Here is a 23,683-nt window from a genome sequence, read left to right as displayed (position 1 = left end):
TTTCTTTGTTCTGAAGGTCAGGACCTGCCATTCTTTCAAACACTTGGGTCTGACCTCTTTCAGGCCTGAACAAACACAGGGCACCTGGGAAGAGCAGGTGAATTTGCTCAGCCTGCCTCCAAACAGAATGACTAAAACCTACCACTCATTTCCATGGCAGCCCACTCCATGCCCCTAACAAAACACACACACACACAAGACCCCCCAGCAGAGTGCATGGTGAGGACATCAGTTATACTCAGTGGAAGACTATTTCTTTTGTTTATTTTGTCCTTCCAGGAATTAGAGCTGACAGAATCGCGAAAGCTCTAGGTCTTTGTTTTTATTTTACACATTCCATTAAACTCTAGTCCCTTGAGATGCTCTCAGAAAGAGGTTCCATGGCTCAAACCATTTGGGAAACTGGATGTTCATATAACATATACAATGTGTATGAAAGATTCTGAAAAGTCCTGCATTAAGAAGGCTGTTTAACTCAGCATTTTCTAAACTTAGCTGACTAGAGACCTCACCCTTCTGTGTCCCACCCTCTCCGTTTATATGATAGAGCACAATTTGACAGACACAGCTCTCTGCAGAAAGAACTTTGCAGGGGCTGGGTGGACTCAGGGCGAGGCCATCTCTCCCTGGGATTCCTGCAATTGTTACTTCTGGCCAGGATCCTATAATAACGGATCTCACCTCCTCCAGCTTTATTTCCCTTCCCCCAATCCATCCACTGTATCTTTCTAAACACAAATCTGTGCAATTTCTTTTCTTAAAATCCTTACAGCGCTCCCACTGCCTTTGGGGTTGTGTTCAGACTCCTTAGATGGCGTTCACTTTGGCCCCAACCTTAATGATCACCCCCTTCTCATGTCTTCCGTCGCCCTGGGCATATCTTGCTGCTTCCCAACCACTGTGGGCCCTTGCACTGCTCCATGTCTTTGCTCGGGTGCCCAGAGGGCCTCATTTTACCCATGCCAACTCCTACTTAAACGGTAAGGCCCTGCTGAAATGTCATGTCTTCTAGGAAGGCTTCCCTGACCCATCGATTTCCTTACCCAGGGTAACAGTAATTCTTCTCTTTCCTGGGCTGCCTTGCTACTCTGGGCGTATCTCTGTTAGGATACATCACATTGCATCACAATTATTTATTGACATTTCTGTTTTAATTATTAAAGAAATGTATCGGGCAGGGTCTCCCCTTTGTGCCAGGAACTCTCCTAGGTATGATATAAATGTTCAATTCAGCAAACATTTCTAAGTGTCCACTGTGAACAAGGGACTGTCTTCCCTGCTAGATTACAAAGGCAAGTTCAAGAATTTCAAGTCTGACGGGGACACAGGAAAATCAAAAAAGCAGTTGCAACATACTGTGACAAGGGTAATAATGAAGGTATGTCCCAGGCATGTGGGAGGCCTCCAAGGGGGCAATCAGCTCTTCTGGCAGAGGCACTGAGGGCTCCACAGAGCAGGAGACCGAGGCTCGGCCTGAGGGAGGGCAGAGGGTCAGGGGCAGACTGTGCAGGGGGGGGGGGGGGGGGGAGGGCGAAGGGCACCTCAGGCAGAGGGAACAGCACATGCATCTGGAATGAGAATGCGGGGGCCTTCCTGGAGCTGCAGGAAAATAACCAGAGCTGGGAGAGGGGTGAAGAAGGGGAGATGTGGGGAGAGCTGAGGCTAGGCGGATTTCAGGGTCCACCCCTTTACATGCCTGTGTAAAAGAGCCTACACAGTCGGGGGACGATGGGGACCCACCGAGGGGCTTCGGGAAGGAAAGTGGCCTGTGTTTTAGGACGTCCATTCTGCAGCAGAGTGGGTGATGGGATGGACTAGCTGGGAGGACATGCTGGAGGCACGGAGCCCCGGTGAGAGACCGTGAAGTGCTGGGGCAAGGCAACGGGGACCACGAATGAGAGGAGGGCGGGGTGACAGATGTGAAGGCAGAGGGTGGGCAGTGGAGGGAGCTTTGGGGCTGCGCAGGTCTGGAGCCATCACTTACTAAACGTGTGACCCCAGGCGAGTTATTTAATCCAAATTTCAGTCTTTGCTGTTAAGACAGCGGGATGATAATACCTCTCTTGCAGTCCTGCTGTGAGAATTAAATGAGATAATGTAAATAAAAAGCCTGGCACGTCGTAGGCACTGAGTCCATGGAGGTGATTGTTCTTAAGGGCAGGATTTAATCACGTGCAGGACGTGGAAGCTGAAAGAGGAGGAGCCCGGGATGGGGGTGGCGGCATCTGTTGGTCGCCAAGGCTGGGATCAGGGAGGGACAGATAGACTCGCTCCGCAAGACAGGCTTGGCCCGTGCTGAGTCTGAGGTGCTGGCACGTCCAAGTGGACATGTTCACGAAGAGCAGACGCTACATGAGGCTCAGCAGAGAGGAACGGGGAGTTCAGGGTGTTGTGAAGGTCTCAGGCAGAGCGTGTGCACTGAGCAGGGAGCAAGGCCAAGGACAGACCTCTCGCACACCTGCGTCCAGGGAGCAGCAAGGGGCGGAGGAGGAGAGTCTAGAGAAGGAAAGTCAGCAGGGGGACCGGCGAGGTGGATGGCGGCAGCTGCCACAGGAGCCGCATGACAGGCTGTGGGCAGTGTCAGATGCTGCGGAGATGTCAACAGAAACAGGGATCTGGAAGTGTTGGCGGGGGGCGGGGAAGTGACGGTCAGAAGATCACTTGTGAACTTTGCCAGAGCACTTTCGGTGGAGTCGTGGGGAGGGAACCGTTCTGCGGGGGGTTAAAGAAGAGGCTTGGCTATGAAACAAGGGTAGGGAGACAGCTGGTGGTGGATGTGGGACTGAAGGATGGATGCGTCTTTGATGGGAGGTGTGTGTATGAGATAGAGAAGCCAGTAAGAGGGGAGATGCGAGGAGTGATGATGGGGGATCGAGGTCCTAGGGAGATGGGAGCAGACAGGGGCCAAAGTCCAGTTGGAATGTGAAGAAGACATGGTTCCTCCTTCTGGGACGTCACAGCCTAGTGGAGGGACAGATGTGCAGCCTTCACACCACACATATGTAGAGGGAGTGACTCACTCTGTGCGGGGCGGGAGGGGTGCTTGGGAAGGGACTCACAAGGATGACAGGGAAACTCTTCTGTAGGTGAGGAAACTGGAAACCGTGGATTGGGGAAAGCGGGAATATTGTACCTGAAAAAGAAATCTCAGTGGAATGAGGCATAATGCTTATCTTCAAAGACACGAAGGACCGTCCTGTGGGCAGGGAATTAGGGTAGACTGATCTATGCGGCCTTAAGAGAAAAGCAGAGCCGACAGGCGGAAATCAGGACAGAGATTTCTGTGCCACATAAGGCAGAGATCTCGAACGCTGGATGGAAGACGCTGTCCCTGGAAGTGATTCCAGGGCCCCCAGAACTTCACTTGGCATTGAGGTTGTGGAAAGGATTCCAGCCACGGTGGACGTGGTGTATGGACCTCTGAGGCCCTTCCCTTCCCAGGTTCCACACTGGGAGATTCCCCTGGTGTGCCGGGTGTGGCAGCCAGACTGGCTGGCTCCTGTGGCTGCCATTCCGGCCTAATGGGGGAAAACTCCCATCGTGTCAAAAGACAGTCAAAGGAAGCAGGAACTTCTAAGCAAAAGTACCAGAATAATGTGGCCGTTCCTCAGTCACTGCTCTGACGGCAATCCCAGGCCAGACAGAAAACACTCCAGGAACAGTTTGTATTTCCTCCTCAATTTCCCCATTTGTCTGACTTCCTGGGCAAACGCGCAAATGGCGCCAGAAATCCTAGTGCTGGGAAGAGGATGGTGGCTGATTTGCTGACCTCTCGACCTCTCAAAGGTCAGAGGCCAGTACTGAGTTTTTCCTCTAGGTCACAGCAGCTCACACCCCAACCTTCTGCTCTTAAAGCCTGGGCACTTTTCCTAGCCTCCGACCCACTGGCTGACCTGGGGCATTGGCATTCACACCGGCTCTGATCTGCCCACAGGTCGTACGTTTTAGTTGTCATGAGGTGACTAATGTTCTCTGATTAGTTTGGCCTATTCTGATCTCTCTATTCAGGTGTACTGCTGTAGCATTTGTACCATACAGTGTGCCACACAATTGTACCTTGGACTCCCGAAGCATCTAAGCTGTCCCTCTCTCGTGCAACTGGCTAACGTCCACCTTGAATGTTGACATTCAGGTGAAAGACAATAAGGTTGGAAATCGCAGTCTGTGTTTGTGGCCTTTCAGGACCAAAGTGAGTCAAAGTCAGGGAGGGGAAGAAAGGAAAGACTAAGCCAGGTTAGGGGACAGACGAGGTCAAAACAGGCACTTGGCAGGGTCCTTGAGGGCAGGGGAGGTGTCTCACTTACCACGTGGGGCATGACAGCTGAAGAAGGAGTTTTAACTGACCCCCTCTCCTGCCCCCTGCTCTGGACAAATCCGCTTCAGACACCCAAGTTAGAAGCCCAAACAAACCTTCTGCCGTATGCCCAAGGCCCTGTGCTTGCCCAGCTCAACCAGCCTTGGTGAACAAATGGTAGCATGAATGAATGCCTGCCAGAGCACAGTCCTTCGATAGGGGTGACCGGTCACACACAGCCCACGTGACTCCCGGTCCCCTGGAAGCCCCACTGTCCTCTTCTAGAGGCCACTGCTGCAAAGTATCTTTGTATCACAATAGCTCAGTCCCTTTCCTTTACCCCGAGGAATCAACACAAATGAGGCCGCAAGCAGGGAAGGGTTTCCAGCTAGGCTGGGAGAGCAGGCAGCAGAGGCTGTAGGAAAGCACCTCTGATTTTGAAGTCAGATGGATTTGGGGTGAGCCCAGACTCTTCCATTTCTAACTGGGTGATTTGGGACAAGTTACTTAACCTTTCTGAACCTCAGTTTATTTATCCCTAAGGGTTGCTGTGATAATTAAAAGTAAAGCACCCAGCACAGAGTAGGTTCTTTGTAAAAGTGAATTGCTAGCTCTTTCCTGGGAAGAAGGCCATGACTTTGAACTCCAACTAAATGCCCCAGGCCTTTGACCACTGTATTCCCCCATCAGCCTTGACTGACGCTGCAGGCGGGGCCATTAACTAAGTAGACATTAAATCTACACAAACTCAGCAGTAATTATTTAAGCATATTTTAATTTTTCCCAGTCAATTATAAGCTTCTTGAGAGCAAAGTCTATTTCTGACTTATTGCTACATTCAATAAATATCTGTCCATTGAATGAATTAAAGTATGGGTGAATACAAGAATAACTAGATAAAAGAATAATTGAATGCGGCCTTGAACTATTTTCTGATTATTTTATGTGTGCATATTACAAGCTCAAGGGAGAACTGAACTCTAGGACAGTTGAACTCTAGGTCTGAACTCAACTGAACTCTAGGTCTTTTTGTTTTGGCCACACTCTGGGGCCCAGAGAAAGCATATGATAAATACAGGCTAAATGGAAACTTGGAAGAGATTTCATGAATTATGCGAATGGGAGCAAACAACTGGATAAGTTCCCCTTAATTTCCCACTGCTTTTTATCATTATCTGACTCCGGGGAAAGAACTTTCTTTCTGGGTCTCAGTTTCCCCACCTATAAAGTGATGGAGTTGGATCAATGAGCAAGTTGTTTCTTGTTCAGGTATTCTAAGATGTGTGTTACAGTCCTAGGGAGGGCCAGGTGGGAAAATGAAGTAAGACACAGGTTGAACTGCAAAAGGCATTCCTAAAATTCAGTGTATATGAAAATACTGAGCAGTGACTGTCTCTGCCGAGAGGGACTCTGAACGCTCCTGTGAAACATTACGATCAAGATTCAGAGCTAATGGTTACACTCTTTCAAAATTAAAATAAAATCTTGAAACTTGCCTTGTAGTCTGGATGCCATAAGCTTAGGGCTTTTCCTTTGTTTGTATCGTTTAAAACCACCAGGAGAAGCTTGGAGCCAATGAGCCTCAGCTTTTCCCCTGGGGCTCAGTGACACTGGTTGGGTTTGCAGTTTGTGGAGAGGCCTGCAGGGGGCGCGCAGCTCTGGTGAATGATGGGGCAACTGGACCACTGTTAGGTAGTTAAGAAGGAAGAACCAAGTGCCAACTGACTCAGGTGCTGGGGCATTTTTCCACCACAAAAAAAGGAAATGATAAGAGTGATGTGATAGAAGGCTTAGCTAACGCGGTGGTGGTAATCATACTGCACTATATTAATGTGTACCGTACGCTAACGCATGTACATGGAATCTAAAAAAAAAAAGAAAGTGGTACTGATGAACCTAGTAGCAGGGCAGGAATAAAGAGGTAGACATAGAGAATGGACTTGATGACATGGGGTGGGAGGGCGAAGCTGGGGCAAAGTGAGAGTAGCATCGACATATATATGCTACCGAATGTAAAATAGCTGGCTGGTGGGAAGTAGCAGCGTAGCACAGGGGGATCGTCTCGGTGCTTGCGATGACCTAGAGGGGTGGGAGAGGGAGGGTGGGAGGGAGGCTCAAGAAGGAGGAGATATGGGGACACATGTATGAATATGGCTGATTCGCTTTGTTGTGCAACAGAAACTAACACGGTATTGTGAAGCAATTATACACCAATAAAGATCTATTAAAAAATTAATGTGTCAAATCGACACGTTGTACACCTTAAACTTACACAATGATACATGTCAATTACACGTCAATAAAAATAAAAAAATAAAAAAGAGGATGCGTCCCTCGCTGAGAAAGGCTAGAGAGTTTTGAAAATGGGAGTCGATGGCTGGTCCCTCCATAGCCTCCCTAATGGTGAGGACTGGTGGGTCACTAACCCTGCCCTAGAACAAGCTGGAGAGAGGAGACATGAGTATGTGAAGTAGACTCGTTTCCATAAGACCTTCCTCCCATTTGTCTTCCTTGCCTGCTGCATCAAAAAAGGTGTCTGGAGTATGTTGGACTGTCTTTTCTTTCACGTAGAAGAAAAGAAATAGAGAGTATCCAAGTTAGAAGGTGGGTTCTGGAGTTAGACCATGTGAGTTCAAAGCCTGGCTCCACCACTGCTAATGGTGTGACCTGGGACAAGATCCCTAAGCTCTCTGTGCCTCAGTTTCACCTGTAAAGTGTGCATTCATTCAATAAATGTTTATTGAGAATCCATGCTGCCATTAGGCATTGTTCTGAGCGCTTGAGATACAGCAGTGAACAGAAGAGACAAAGATCTCTCCCTGGAACTTATATTTCAGTGGGATGGGACGATAACTGTATCTACTTAATAGGATTTTTGTGAGTATTACATGAGTTGATGGATGTGAATTACTTTATTGTCTGTAGGAGCCTAGGTTAGACCAGTACTCAATTCACCAGAGGGTGAAGCCTGGGATGCTTGCTTGCTTCTTTGTATCATTAGTGGGTTTTAAAAAAAACGCAAGGAGCTGTCTCTGGGAAAGAACTGCTGCCTAACTCGTTATTTTAAAAAATCCATTGTTTTTTTCCTAATTACAAAAGAAATGCCTGCACACAAACAACCAAACATTATAGGAATGACTGGCTTGGAAAGCAAAAATCCCAGCAATCTCATGCCTTAACTGTCATCACTGTTAACGGCGTGGTATATATACATCCAGACATTTTTTCTTTACATAACTTATCTTGACAGAGTCGTTCGCTTTTAGGATTTTTTCTCCATTTTAATAGGCTCAAGCACATTAAAAAACAATGTGCTTGAGCCTAATAAAATGAATGCAGTAGAATAAGAAGAGACTGCATAATATGTGTGAATGAATGAGTGAGACAGAGAAAGAGAGGCAAAGAGAAAATGAGAGTAAATGTACCATGGGGTTGCCTGGAATTGCTACATCCTCTCTGGCGTGGAATGATGCGGCTTGGATTTGGGGGCTGCGGTCTTATCCATCCTTTCTTTCCCTTGAGAGAAATGCTCTTTTTCACAAGCAGCTCAGAGAAATCTTTCCTGATTAAAACACCTGGTGTCCCAGTTCTTTCTGGATCATCAACAGTAGGACTGGAGGGTCTCTGAAATGCCTGCAGGCAGTGATTTTTAAGGATTTGGGTTTTCTGACGGTATCTTGAGCTAACATTAGTATACTCTGCTGAATGTCCATGACTCTGTTTCTCATTTTCAGAAGTTTTATCTGTTTCTTTTTCAAGTCTGCCTGCTACTTTTTTTTTTTAAAGTGTTAGGTACTTTCCTTATTCCTTCATTCTTATAAACAATAGCTCTTTAATACATCTAAGTATAACCACTTTATAGTCTCTCTCAGAATATTCCTTTTCCTTGGGGTTCTAATTCTTCTATTAGTTTCTGATTTTCCCACATTGTGGACTGTTTCTCTGTGGGTTACTGTGAACCATGAGTTTATTTTCATTGGGGAATTGCTTTTCCCTTCAAGGAATTCCACATGGCATGGGTTGTGGGAGTGACCCTATAGAGTTTTAGTTTTCCCTCTGCCAGGTTCTCCAGCCATGTCACTGGTAGGGGACACTTTTATACTCATTTCTTCACTTGGGAAATGAGCTTCTTAGCTCTCAGAACGGCGGGTCTGTAAGGCCCAAATAACGCTCATCTGAAACAACTACAGAAAGTATGAGATCTCACCCCCGCATGTATACATGGATACACACAATGCCTCTCCACTTGGGCGAGGGTGGTGGTGGGCAGAATTTAACTGAATAGGTGTAGAGGGCAAGGACCAAACATTTACTAATTGTACAAACCCGGGATCTGAACATGGAGATGGATCACACCCAGTGCTTCCAGAACAGTTCTTTTTATTTCTTCAGATTAGCACCAGGGAAGAAGAATTGAGTAAGAGAAGGACGCTATTATTGGAATGGCAGGGATGGATGAGTGGGGGACTAGGGAAGGAAAAGATGAATATATTAATGGCTAATTTAACTGACTGCATGAATGGAGGCAGTACTAAAGCACTGCTTAAACGACAGTGGCTTTGGAAACTGCCTAAGTTATTATTATTATTAATAATAGCAAACATTCATGTTTACTATCACTCAGGTATAATGGTAAGCATCTTACATGGATTGTCTCATTTATTCAGCAGAAGCGTTCTACAAGTTAAATATTAAAAATGCATCTTGGAAATGAGGACACCGAGGCACAGAAAATTAAATAGCTTGTTAATAAGTGGTGGGTGATACTGGAGAACAGACTTGAGGATATGGGGAGGGGGAAGGGTGAGCTGTGACAAAGCGAGAGAGAGGCATGGACATATATACACTACCAAACGTAAGGTAGATAGCTAGTGGGAAGCAGCCACATGGCACAGGGATATCGGCTTGGGGCTTTGTGACCACCTGGAGGGGTGGGATAGGGAGGGTGGGAGGGAGGGAGACGCAAGAGGGAAAAGATATGGGAACATATGTATATGTATAACTGATTCACTTTGTTGTAAAGCAGAAACTAACACACCATTGTAAAGCAATTATACCCCAATAAAGATGTTAAAAAAAAAAAAAGTGGCAGGTGAGAGGTTCAAACTCAGGCAGTGTAGCTCTAGATATTGTGCTTTTAACAACTGTTGTTAGTGGGTGGGGTCTTAATAGGGTTCTCGTTCTTTGGGGGGTTACTTACACCTTATAAGCTTCAGTTTCCTCATCCCTTAAAATGAAGCTAATAATAGTACCCACCCCAGAGGGTTGCTGTGAGAATTAAGTGAATTAATGCTGTATGAAGCGCTTATATTAGAGTCTGTGCATAGCAGGCAATTAAGTAAAAAAGAGTTGTTATTATTATTAATCCATTGAGAAAAATCAGGGGGAAAAACCCTTCTATCCCTCCCTCTCCTCTGCTGTAGTATGAAACTTTCAGGTCTGGGCATGATTTTGTTCCTGCTCGGATACCCGGTGATGCAATCTGCCTCTTGGGGAAAAATGAAGTGGGAACAGACAGCTGGCATCACTGAATCCATCCCCCCAGTTAGTGAACTTCCTCCATCACATTTTGGCCTCCCAATTATTCAGTCCGCTCGGTCACGATGGAAACAAATAGGTCCTAGAGAGTTGGGTGCTGGTTTGTGTTTTTCTACAGCCTTGCAGCCCTTTCTGTGACCCAAGATAGAGTCTTCACAGGCACGAGAGACTGTCATTTTGCAACATCTGGCTCCTATTCTGATGGGAACACGTAGGAGCTGGACTGTCAACAGTTAGCCACGGCAGGCTGAGACTGGGAAACTGATCTGTTTTTTCAGAGGCCAGACAAGCTAGAATGGGTCCCAACATTCCTTCCTCTGAGCTTCCTCAGATGCCATCAAATTCATAACCTTCAGTCCATTCTAACTGATAGCTAGCCTGGTGAAGGCTTTCAATCCCTCAGCCAACCAACCCAACCAACCAACCAACCGTCCAACTCCCACCCTTACTATTTACGGTGGGTCCACCGTGAGTAAAATCATGCTCCCTGCCCCCCAGGAACTGCCAGTCTGGTAGAGATATTACAGAGTTACAGGACCTGAGGAAGGAATGTTCTTCAAAGTCCATCTAGTCTGGGCCAGGCTGATACTTGAACCTCTCTACAATAGTCCAGACACATCTTTGCCCAGTCTCTGCTCTGACGATGAAAAGTTAAAAGACCAAAAAACTTTAAAGAAAAGCTCTAGACCATTATAGAAAAGATGCCGTGATGCAGTGCATGATTAAGTAGCAAATGAATTATACAGCCAATAAGTTATGCTACGACTACAAATAGCAAAAGAGTTTCAGGCCAGGCTGGTCAGGGCAGACCTCTCTGCAGAGGGCAGAATTTGAGTTGGGGCATTGCTATGGTTGCTGTTCTAATCTTCTCCCATGTCCTGTCAATTTCAATACTTTGTTGTTCAAGAACCTACCATGGCTCCCTATTGTTCTCTGAATCAATGAAGTCCCAAATAAGGTTTTGTGTGGATTGATAGTTTTCAAATATTTTTAGTAGAAGAATTTTTTAATGAATGAAATCTTGAGCAGAACCCTGACACAGAAAGCGATTAAAAATAATGATGTTTTCCTTCAAGTGGTTTCAATCTTGTATGGTTGGTGGAAAATATTCATTTCTAGCACTCCTGATGCACCTCTGTGAATGCCTGGGGTTCGGGGAAACTTGGTTTAAAAGCACTGGATTAGATAACTGAAGCCCTTTCCACTTCTGAGCTCTAATAATTGCAACCTTCTGCCTGGGTTTTGAGGCCCATCACATAGCCTGCTCTATTGCTACTTAACCTTTTTTGGAACCAGTAAACATTCACCTCTAGTGGGACCAGTCTTCCAGAGTCTTCTGAGTACTCCTTGCCTTGTCCTTGCCTTTGCTGTGTCCTTGCTTTTCTCATGATGTATCCTCCATGTGGAATGTGCTTTCTCCTGTTGCTTAATCACATTTGGCCCTGAATCTGTTTACTTTCCATCTCTTCCCAGTGATCCCTGATTGCTTCTTTCTCTGAATTTCCACTGAACTGAAAGTCAACACCAAACAGTTGAGTACTTAACACTTCTCTAATCAGTTCCTGTTCAAAATGCTGTCTTTTGGGAAGGTCTGTAAGATTCATGAGGACACAGGGCATATGTCTTATTTCTTTTGAATCTCATTACAGGGCTTAGTAGAGTGCTGGGCATGTAGTCCTTACTCAAAAGCCCTGGAAAAGCATGACTAGATACATTGTTTGTTTGTGCTGCTCTTAGCTTTCTTGGAGCTTCCAGAATGAGTTTTCTCACCTCAGTGGTGAAATAAAGCTCAGTTCCCAGGAGCACTCGATGCGGTACTTGCTGCTCCTGTCTCTTTGCCAGAAAAATATATTCCCTCATGGAACGAGTTTGAAAAGTCAAATTCCATGTTGGGAGGGTGATGTGACTTTCTGTATTTCCATGGGAAGCATTTTGTAAGAAACCCCCTGAACGAGGCAGTCATGACTGCCTTTACCTTACCAATGCATTTGCCATCTCCCTCTTCCACGCTCATCAGCCCTCACAGAGTCAAGGCTTGAGGCCGGGGGATCAGGCTTGAGCTCGCACCTAGTTGGTGGGGAAAGGCGGGCCTGATTCCTCCCCGTGACGAGTCTTCTGGGAAGGGGTGCCCAGATGTGTGTGTGTGTGCCTTCCCCATATGTGGAAATGCAATCATGTCAGGCCTGAAAGCAGCTCAAGTTCCTCCAGGGCGAAGGGGATACCAGCAGAAGCAGCAGGCACAGCCTGGCCTGGCGGGTTTTCAGACCAGAAGGAAACTGTTAGAGCTGCAGGTGTGTTGTCAAGATAGACTGCCTGGGAGGGTGAGCCCAGAGAAGGTGCTGGGCCTTTCTTCATGCAGATCCCTGGTGGGCAGATGTGTGGAAAGCCTCTCAATACTGACTATCAATTGTATGTGACGTGTATTGGTCCTTAACCCTTGCCTCAGGCTCCAGTCTGACTCTGAAAGTAGGGGGAGCTGGGGCTGCTCAAAACATGCCTCTACTGGGAATGTAGTCCATCTGAGCTTTTTAGATCTCAACCTTTGTGTGGCTCTAACAGGAGCATCAAGAAAGCTTCAAAAACAGAGATGCCCAGGTCTCAGCCCAGGCCTACTATGGCATAGGAGGCTGGAGTCTATATTCTTGATAACTCCCTGGATGAGTCCAATACCAAGCCATGCTTGGGAACCACAGGTCAGTATTCATATGCTTATGTTTATTTGATCCACTGCTTTGTTCCAGAGTGGACTGGGCTGGGCCTGAGGGTGGAGTGTACCCATGGGAGCATATTCCTGCATGTTTCTGTAACTCAGAAGAAGGAGATGCAGTTTCATGTGGACCCAACAGACAGGCTTGGTGTAGCTCTTGAAATACCCTGAACACCTAGCTATGAGAAATCTTCAGCCTCTGAGTTTCTGCTGACTGCAGGAGTTGCAGAAGGACCGGTGAGGGTGAGGGCTCATGAAGTCGCAGATGCTTAGGCCATAGGCTCTTCACAGATCCAGGATGGCTGAAGCATGGCACATATGCTGCCACGCTTCACTCCCCTGCAGGGCAGACATTGCTCATCAATCATCGTTTCCTGCTGCACCTAGAGAGGCCTTAGGATCCTAGCAATCAGAGCCGGTACGAGGAACGAAACCTTTTACCCTCCTTGCCATTTCTACCAACAACATCCTAGTCTAATCCTCAATTTTGTTGAGCATTTTAAGTTGCAGTTATTCACGGGGCACGGTTCCGAAAACGGTGGTGAGCCATTCTCTCTTCTTCCTCTACTCCCTTTCCCTAGGTGAACCCCACCATGCCCTTGACCTTACCTACCATCTATGAACTGGTAACTCCCAACTTTATGTTTTCTCCCTAGAATTCTTCTTAAAGAGACTCCGAGGCCAAGAAAGCTTAGAGGTCGGGTCTGAACTCCAGTAGGTAGATAAAAAATGTCTCTGAATGAACAGCTCCTTGAGAGCTGTACTGTTTATTTCTCCGTGGATTTCCGCCTACATTTGACACAGCGTCATATATACCAGCAGATACTCAATAACTGACTATCAATTGTATTTGATGCATCTCCCTGTTTCCATGTGTAATGATGCTATGGTTTTCTCCGCCCTTCTTGCATTTTCAGAGCGCATCCTCCTGTAATGCTGGCTGCCCCATTCCTTACCCCTCCCAGGCTGGATGGTGTGTGGTAGTCTGTTACCTTGGTGGCTCCCCAATGAACCATGCCTCCTGGTGTTTCGACCCTTGTGTTATCGTCTCTCTTGGAATCTGGTATGCACCTCTGATTTGCCTTAACCACCAGAATGTGATGAAATTGTACTATGCCGGTTCCACTATGGCATAAACCTCAGGAATCTGGTGTAGGATGGTGCGTGTGTGTGCGTGTGTGTGTGTGTGTGTGCGCGTGTGTGTGTGTGTGAGAGAGAGAGAGAAAATCAGAGAGAAAGATGGAGAGACTCAAAAAGAAATTTTCCTGGAGCTAAAATGCAGATGCTTTTTTTAAAAGTCAGGTTTTAAAAAAAACTATTATCTCCCTTCTTGTTTATCACTCTTATCTCAGGAGCTTAGCAATCTCTATATTTAGGGTTTGGTGAACTAGAGAAAGGAGGTGGCTTCCTCTCATGGCCTGCCTAAAGTTTGCTGAGGTCAAACTTCTGTCCAGCCCAGGCCAAGCATCAGACAGAGCTGGGGCTCCAGGTACAAACTTAAAATGAACCATTCCCATCCATTCTTCTGTAAGTAATAGAAATGAAAAATATAAGTGGAAACCCTGACTCACCCAGCGCTGCCCCGGCCGGGCATTCCATCACGGGGCTACTATATTCCCAAGAGATCCTGGGACACTGGCTCACTCCCCAACTACAGTATCCACAGAAACATCTGCTTTAGCTTATTAGAAAGTTAAAACAACCAAGTGTCAACCCCTGTCTTTTCCACCTAAGGACACATTCCTCTTGGCTGACGCACACTCTGTGAGTGTGTCTGTGAACTGATTTTAATGATGATTTGAAGAGCCTCTTACATCCTAGTTTATTTAACCTTCTCACACGAATAGCACGGCTTCTCTGTGGGGAATCACGGAATGACTACTGACTCACTAGATATGCAACGAGCCCTGGAAACAGGAAGGAAAAAACCAGCTCTCGAAGCCAAATTCATTCCCTTCTCTTGTCAGCCACAGGTAATTGTAGAAAGCAGTCTGGCCTTGGAGTCAGCAGACTCAGGGTCAATTTGCAGTCCTGTCGGAAGCTGTGGGACCTGGGACAGGTTCCTTGGTTTCTCAGAGCCTCAGATTCCTCTTCTACAAAATGGGAATAATAAAACCTATCCTGCCAGCCACGCAGGGATCTTAAGAGGTCTGAAGAGAACACTGGGGCCAGGAGGCATCTTAAAGGACAACGGATGCTTACGTTTTCTCCTGTGACAGTGGCTTCCCCCAGAAGCCACTCAACCTGAACTTGAACTCAACACAGAGTCCGCTGCACTGTGGGATAGCTTGGATTTACTTTGAGCGGAAAGCCTCCTTCTTTAGCATTCCATCAATGGGTTCTTCTCCGGCTGGGTATACAGAAACAAGTCCAGTCCCTCCTCTGGAAGAACAGCTTTCAGACTTCTGGAGGGAGGACCGCACCCCCGGTACCCACAGAGCAGTCCCTATGTCTTCTCCCCACTAGGCTGAGCCTCTGGCTCCTGTCACTGCCGTGGCTATGGTTCTCCAAAGGCACTTTAGGTAATTTACCAGCCTCGAAGTATCTTGTCTGGAACTGAATGTCATATTCAGGATGATCTAAAAGGGGGAGAATTAAGCAGGACAGTCACCTCTCGTGTTCTAGATGATACGCCTCTGTTCACGTAGCCGACCCTCGAATTGGCTGTTTTGGTGGTCACGTCTCAACAGCAGCCCTTCCTTCACAGTCTCAGCTTCCAACCCCTGACTTTCTGATTACCTCTTTTCTTTCCAGCTTATTCTCTCTGGTACCCAACTCAGTAATTCTCAGGCCTCACCAGGACCTACTGTCCATTGCTCACACCATTGTTCCTCACCCCTCCTCTCCAGCAGGGCCTTAGCTGTCCCTTCTCACCCGGCCTAGGCCTCATTATAATCATCCCCTTGAATACACTCTCAACTCCTTTCTCTCTCTTTTTCTCTCTTGCCTGGCAAAATCCCAACCCTGATTAAATCCTACTCTCTGTCTCTTCCTGCCCTGCATCCAGACAGTGGAAACTGGCTAGAGAAAATCACAGAAAAGGTTTAACTGACCTAAGTTAAATTCACGATCAGTAACCTCCAGGAGGCCAGCAACCAGCCTCTAGTTCCCTAGTTTGGACGTGCCAGCTCTTACCTCTTGCACCTTAAACCTCCACAACCTCTGTCCCCATCCTCGCCCTCAGCAGATGACCCTGTCCTCCAAGGGGGTTCTCACGCACACCCCCTCAACATCTACCCACCCGCCGGCATCTGCGCCTAGAGCGCGGCCTTCCCTCTGTGTGGACGGGCTCCGTGCTCCCACCTAAGACGAAGCCCCCAGGTGTGCACCGGACTCTTGGCCACTTGCTTACAAGCATGCCTACCTCCACACCCCACACTCCATTACCAATTTCATCCTTCCTCTAGGACCATCCCCATCCCGTATAACTTCAGTGTTACTTTCCCTCATCCTAACAAACGAAAACAAAAAACACAACAACGATCGAATGCTTTCCTCTTATCCCCAGATAAGGAATCCAGGTAAGGAGACTTTAAAGTTTAGTAACCTGCCCAAGGTCAATGGCCTGGAAGTGTGGGGCTGGTTTGCCCACCCCCAAAGCCCACCCAGATGAGGCTTCCTGGGCCGCAGAGGCCACAGCAGCTCTCTGTCCGGCCCACCGCTCTGGTTCAAGTGGCTGAACTCAGACAAGGAAGTACTTTGCCAAGGACGTCCAGACCAGCTCTGCCTACCTGGGCACTCTTGGAACAGCAAGAAAGGCTGGAGGTTTTCAAGCGAGAAGGGGACCTGCTGGGTCTGCAGAGGCCTGCTGAGCTGCTGAGACAGTTTTGACTGACTTCCCTGTCAGACGCAGCGTGGGAGAGCGGGGGGCTGTTTTGAGAACAGCCAGCATGTCACCCCAGCCTCAGCGGGGGAAGCGGGGGGCAATGATGGCAAACAGATGGGGCAGGCCAGGGCGGCAGGAGCTGTCAGTGTGGTGCACCCCCGTGCAGAGACGACACCTCATAAATCTCGCAGGCCCAGCCCGTGTGGCCTGCGGTGGTGGCCCATTGATGCTGCCTGGTCCTTGGAGCTGGAAAATGACAACTAAGGTGGCCAGCTGCCTTCCAAGCCATTCCGTCAGAAGGGCACACTTCTCTCCCCCGCTGCTAACAGCATCCCTATTCCTGCCAGGAACCCAGAAGAACTCGGCCCAGGGGGTTTTCCTCCTGGGACAGCAGATACTTAACTAGCCATCATCCCCTCCCCTCCCTTCTCTGCTCCCAAAGACTCTCCCAGAGAACGAGCCCATTTGGCTTTGAGATTTCCGCGTATACGGCGTCAAGTTGGAATTTTTGGACCACCCGGAAAAGCATGCATCTCTGCCAAAACCCATGTTGACTTAGTCATGCTATCTCTTAACAGTCCTCTTTCACAAGGGACAGGCTGACCCACTTACTTGTCCGTCACGGCCTGCATGAACTCGTCCAGAAGGTCGTCGTACTCCTGCCCACGCACACGCCGGTGCTTCAGGCCAATGTACAGAGGGTCCCTGAGCAGCTCCTGCAACAGACAGCATCCGTCCCATTAAGTGTCCTGGGTTAGCGGGAAGGAGGGGGGGAGGGGGGGAGGGAGGAGGCTGCTCCCCACTCCCCAGGTGCTGTCTCTGGAAGGGTCTGGAAGCCAAGCCACTGATGGAGGGTAGACCCCCAGGGGTCCACACTTTAGGAATCAAGGATGCTTTGAACAAGCAAAACTCTCTGATACAGTCTTCCAACCTCTGGCTGCAGCTCTGGGTTCATTTCAGGGTTTCTCAACAGTGGTACTATGGACATTTTGGCCTGGACAGTTCTTTGACCCGTATATTGTATTGACAGAATACTTAGCAGTGTCTCTGGGTTCTTCCCACTTGAAGTCAGTAGCACCCCCAGTTGTGACAGTAAAAGAGATCTGTAGACTTTGCCAAATGTCTCCCTGGGGGATAAAATGGCCTGTGCTGAGAATCACCCCAGGCGACATCTGGATTGAGGTATTGGGTCTTGTCCAAAGTCACTGACCTGGACTTAAATTAGAAAACATTCCCTCCCTCCCTCCCTTCCTTCTGTGAAAGCTTACTGAATACCTACCACATGGCTGGCATTGTGTTAGTCCCTGGGGATACAAGGATAGACTAATACAACCAGAACTTTCCATTCAAGAGAGAGGCCCACCTTAATGCTGGCCTGCGTTAGGTGACCCCTCCATTTCACCTCCTGCAGCTCTTCTGTCACAGCTTTCACACGCTGTTTGGTCATCCTCTCTGTCTGCCCTGGTCTGATGACCACTCCCGCCTCTCTGTACCCCTCACACACACCCCTATGCAGAAATCAGCGGGCTCATTCGTGCACGACACATTTACTGACCCTCTACACCTGCTGCCGTCAGGCCTGTCGGGGAATTTGTAGGTAAGGGATGGTCACTGCCTCTAAGGTGCTCACGGCCTAATGCAGGTGGCTGATGAGTAAGTAAACTCTATTACAGATTAGAGACATTTCTTCGGCACAAAGCATGGCACCTGGCAGCACAGAGAAGGAGTGGAGTAATTACCGCCGGGGAACGGGTGGGGATGGCGACACGGAAGAAATGGTCAGGCTTTAAAAGATGGGCAGATGTTGCTCAGTGGGCTGGGCTCTCCAGGCTTAGAAATTGGCACAAAGAAAGGTTGGGGGCTGGAGGTAGAAGTACCTGGTGCCCTGGTGCGTTTAAGAAACAGGAAGTAATTTTATGTTTTCGGGTATTTGGAAAGTATCTATTTTTGTATCTCCGCCGCCACAAAGATGAGCTCCTTGGGGTCAAGGTTTTGTGTTATCGTCATCTCCATCCGGACTGCTCCTACAGGATTCAGAGGCAAGGATGTCATGGGTCCTGCCCTCAAGGGGCTCAGAGTCCTGTCTCACCTCCACCACTGACAAGCTGTGTGACCTCAGGCAAATTACGTGACCTCTCAGAGCCTTCTTCTCATCTGTCAAATGGGGACAGAATACCAGCTGCAAAGGGCGATCGTGATGAGGAAGTGAAATAATACACGTGAAAGAGCTTTGGGAATCATAACGTGCTGTAAAGTAATGGCAGCAGCTTTGACTCTCACAGCATTTGCTAATGTGTCAGGTACTGCTGAGGGAGGGGAAACCACAGCGAGGTTAAACAGCCGCCTCTTTCTTGGGCTAGTAAGCGGAAGAATCTGGATTCAAACTCACGGCTGCCAGCTCCAGAGCCCACAGTCTTAACCACCAAGCCAGGCTGCTTAGGTGGCTCATTCTTGCTTAGGACACCATTCTAGCTCCATATTGCCTTGTAGGAGGTGGCAGGGCAAAGGTATAGTGGACAGAAAAGACCAGGAAGTACCTGCCTTCTCAACCCCTCAACCCCAATTCTGGGTCCACAGAATCTGAGGTGGGTTTAGCGCTTTCTCCAAGGAGCCACACGGCTACATCGGAAAGACAGTAAGGTCTAAACTTCTTTTCTCAATCTCTTTGCCTCCTGGGTTATGCATCCTTGAGATTGTTTAGGACCCTGCCGTGGCAGTTGTGTGTGTGTGTGAGCGTGTGTGTGTGACCAAAGGATGAGAGTGGGACATATATGGTGCCTACCCTTCCACAGGCCACTTTCAAAGTGATCATCTAAAAGTCACTTAGAAGCAGCAAACATCCAGCCAAGGGGGATCAAGGAAGTAAATGATGATGTAACACCTAGATGGACAACTAGGCAGTCATTGAAACTGGTGGCTTTTAAGACTATGCAGCCACCCGGACAAATGTGTATGAGATTATTCAAAATGAAAAAAGCAGCATACAAAACTGCACAGATATCACAATTTCAACTGTCTGACACATACAAACAGCCTGCAAGGGGCATACACATAAATGATAAAAATAGTCTAACTCTTGGCATTTGCAGAAAATATTCACTTTTTAGTTCTTATAGAGGTGAAAGGGTCCACGGTAAATTATAATCTGTAATGTTTCCAAGTCACAGATTGGTTCAGTGGTGCATTAGGCTGCCAAGAGTGGATTTCTCAGTGCTGCATACACGGTTTCTGGGGCAGGTCCAATTCTCCAGTGGTACTGAAGAATTTTAGGATTTTCCAAAAATTTCTCAGTATATCTGCACTTAAGGTGAAAGGTCAACACTAATGAGGTACTACTGAGATATAAAGGTGACCATAAGAAGCTTTAAAAAAAAGTCCTGATATTTTATAATATTTATTTTATTTATAATAAAATGTTTTATGTCTGAAATACTTCAAAACTAAGCACTCCAAAAAACTGGGAAGAAAGTTTCTATATGGAGGTGACACGAAAATATAGCTTCTCATACTTGTACAGAACTTTCAGGTAATTCACTCCTTCTGAATCAAAAGTAGTTTGATCCTTCTGTCTTACATACTCTCATGACCATTTTACAGTTGAGGAAGGTAGAGTTGTTCAAGGGTTTAAATAAATTGCCCAAACTCACACAGCCAGAAAATATCTAAGCTGAAACTGAGCCTTGCTTTGACTGAGTCTCATGACAGCGCCCTTTCCACCCCATCATTTGACATTGTGGGGACCAGGGAATGTGGGTTTGGCTCCTGACCCCCTCCCTGGTCCTCCTGGAAGAGTCCAGTAGTGGCTGGAAGTTCCAGCTGGTCCTGTAGACCAGGCTGGGGAGCAGTGACAGCCTGAATGGGGTCTGAGGAAAGACCGTGTCCACATCTCCAGCCAACTGGCTTTCCTTTGTCAGGAGGGAAAATGACTTCTCAAAAACAGCAGAGGGTGGAGCTTCCACACTGTCTTGGTACCACATGGAACAAGAAATCCACATTCTTCCCTGTGTCCCACCGAGTGATTGGTTATAAGAATGACTGCCACCAAGGCATGGGACTATGAACTGGCCTGGGCCCTCCCCTGGCAACTCTCCTCTATCCTGGACTTCCTCACATAAATGTTAAAAAGAGAAGTTTTCAGAAGGTAGTATTGCCAGATAAAATACAGGACACCCAGTTAAATGTGAATTTCAGATAGGAGATATATATATATATAGATAGATAGATAGATATAGATATAGATATATACATATATATATTTAATATAAATATGTCCCAAGTTTTGCATGGAACATACTTACGTTAAAAAATGATTAGCTATTTATCCGAAATTTAAATTTAACTTGCATCCTGTATTTTTCTTTGCTAAATCTGGTAACCCCATCAAGAGAGGCAGAAGGAACCTTGAAGCTGGGAGGCAGTGTGCCGCAGAGGAAGGGGCATTGCCAGGCCCAGTGGCCCTGGTCAGATTCTCTCCTGGAGCACCCTCAGGACAGTGTGGTTTTAGAATCAGAAGGGGCTCTGGGCTCTGGAATCGGACACACCCAGGTTTGAATTCAGGCTCTGCCACTTAACTAGCTCTGCGACTTTGGGTACTTGTCCCTGCTTCATTTTACTTCTCTGTCCAATAGGGATAGTAACGATCTCCATTGCGTAATGCAAGCTCTTTGAGGAAAGGGTCCTTATTCATGTGCATCTTCCTAGTGATGTTTACATTAAAAAGTGTTTACTGATGTGAGTTGCATTTATTCTAGGACTGGGCTAAGGAGATGCTGAATTAAGAACTAGGAAAGTCTTAGAAATCACTTGGTTCGGCTTCCTCCAAACGAGTTTTCGAGACCCAGAAAGGTTAAATGAACTGCCTAAGGTCACAAAACGAATTTGGTGGAAGCAGCTTCTAGAGCAGGGGTCTTCCCGGGTGGGATCAGCTTCCTCACCTCTGAGACTGCTGCTTCCCCTCTGCTAGGTAGTTGCCAAGCTCCCGTTGGCACTCAGTAAGCCTTCAGGTTAAGTAAGGCTCTAACCAAAGCAGATGAACCAGAGCTTCCTCCTCTGCTGTGGGAGTTGAATAGACCCTCCATGGCTGTGTGCCTGGCTCTTTCTAAGGTGAAGAATCTGGCAGACTAAACGTCATGGAAAGCAAAATGGCTGGCTCGTCTTCGCTTGCCATATCATTGAGCACTGGGTTTAAGCTGGAGGAGAGACGAACCTCTTGGTCTGGAAAAGTATTTATCTTGCAGAGCAATGGGCACATGAAGATGTTACTCAGAGAGTATCTGGGGGTCTGGGGAGGTCATGGGATTGGGTTCACGGTGTGGACACGGTGCACTTTCCCCCTCTGGGTGACAGTTATGCCCACCATGTACTTCTCTGGAAGCTCAGTTAAGCCCAAGGGTAAGCTACAAAGATCCTAGGAAGGGCCCCTTCACCGGTCACATGTGCACAGAGAGCCTGCGCCCGATGGCAACATGGGTGAATGCTGACTATTTATGAGCTGCAATAAAGACAGTCTTGCCAGGTGGAAGGAACCCTTCCATACCCAGCTCTGTGGGCGATCCCACGCTGCTTCAGCAACCAGTAACACCCAAGGCACAGCCTACCAGACTCTGTTGATGATCTGTCCCCTCCATCCCCCTCTTTAGTCATTTCCACAGAGACTTTCACATCACCTCTTTGAGAGGAAAATCCATTGAGGCTCAAGACTTCTGCAACAGAAGCCAAGCCCTGGGTTGTCCCATAGAACCTTTAGCACAGAGTGGGCCAAGCACTGGGCTTGGACTCAAACCTGGCGGAAGCCATTTCTGCCCTGGGGCCCCTTTTCCCATGTGAAACGAGGGGGTTGAGTGAGAAGTATTTATATATAATATCTAGGAAGTATGATATCTAATGTGAACAGTCTGTGACTCTGCTGTGTGTACATGAAACAAGATGGACAAACCAATCCACACACAGACACAAGGGAAGGAGGGCCTGAGCAGGTGCCCTGTCTAACTGGGCGGGGCTCCCTCCCCCTGGCCCTTTGGAACTTCATCACAGGATGTCCCTCCTTCCTGGGATCACGTCTCACATATTTATTTTTCCAAACCTCCTTGGTGTCAGCAGGTAAAAGTGACTCAGAGTTTCAGGGCTGTAGATAGCAGATGTTTTCCTTCAACAGGAAACCTGGAGGGGTGTTTTCTTTGACTCTGATTAAAGCCCCTTTTGCCTCAGAAGTTTTTTATAGAGACATACACACAGATGGTCTAGTTGTTCTGAAACTAAAGCCTTCACAGCAGCAACCCTCCCTGCACTGCCACGTAAGACGGAAGCTGCAAGGCAGAGCCTCCCTCTCCTGTTGCTGTGTCTTGCTCTGGGTGAGAGATGTGCCCCCAGACTTCTAGGGGAAAAATCTTGCAAACTGAGTATTTTTTAAAAAGAACTCTAGTGTGGAAGATCACATAGTCAATGCATTTGAAAAGACAGAAATCATTGTCTTCCGTCTTCCCAATGTTGGCCTCTTTGTAACTTTCTTGAAGAAGGTCTGGCGGGAGTTCACCTTTCTTTGTGGGGGAGGGCTGTGAAAATGGCATCGGTGTGCCCTAGTTTGATCCTGAGTGCCCATGGAACACAGACTGTGTGAAACACCTACTTTCTCAGTCTTCATTACCCAGTCTGTGACACAAATACTTGACATCTTGGAGCAGTGTGCCACCGTAGACAAGGCCACTCTGGTGCCAGAGAGACCAGGGTTCAAATTCCAGCTCCAACACTTAGAGCTGTGTGACCTGAAGTAAGTAGTTAACGTGTGTCAATCTCAGTTCCCTCATCTGTAAAAAGGGGAGAACAATATCTCATACAGTTGGTGTGAGAACGAAATGAGATTGAGGGACTTCCCCGGTGGTCCAGTGGTAAAGAATCCATCTTCCAATGCAGGGGAGGCGGGTACGATCCCTGGTCGGGGAACTAAGATCCCACATGCCACGGGGCAACTAAGCCCACGTGCCACAACTAGAGAGAGAAAACACTCATGCCACAACTGGAGAGAAGCCCGAGCGCCGCAACAAAGAGCCCATGCACCTCAACAATAAAGATCCCGCATGCCGGAACGAAGATCCTGCGTGCCCCAACTAAGACCCGATGCAGCCAAAAAAAAAAAAAAAAAGTTAAATAAATAAAATAAAATAAAATAAATATTTAAAAACAGAGAGATCGAAATATACAAGGGCCCAGAACTATGCCTGGCCATCGCAGGTGCTGGCATAGGTCTTACTGGACGTGGTGAACACTGCTTTCTCTCTCGTCTGTGGTGTTGCATGGCAGGTCAGGCTGTGCCCTGTCCCCT

The 23,683-nt window shown here is 47.6% G+C and overlaps 1 protein-coding gene across 2 annotated transcripts in view; it reads right to left on the bottom strand.

The window, feature by feature from the left end:
• ME3 (malic enzyme 3) overlaps window positions 1–23,683 on the bottom strand; it is a 275,823-nt gene that overhangs the window by 27,817 nt on the left and 224,323 nt on the right. For both annotated transcript variants that reach the window (XM_024763609.1, XM_024763608.1), the window contains one exon: window positions 16,978–17,081. In XM_024763609.1, the coding sequence (XP_024619377.1) occupies window positions 16,978–17,081 (104 nt within the window). The remainder of the gene's footprint in view (window positions 1–16,977; window positions 17,082–23,683) is intronic.

The sequence above is a fragment of the Neophocaena asiaeorientalis genome, unplaced genomic scaffold (assembly GCF_003031525.2).
Source record: "Neophocaena asiaeorientalis asiaeorientalis breed wild unplaced genomic scaffold, Neophocaena_asiaeorientalis_V1.1 scaffold946, whole genome shotgun sequence".
Lineage (NCBI taxonomy): Eukaryota > Metazoa > Chordata > Mammalia > Artiodactyla > Phocoenidae > Neophocaena > Neophocaena asiaeorientalis.
Note: the sequence above shows the minus strand (reverse complement) of the source record. Positions and strands in the feature narration are given on the sequence as shown.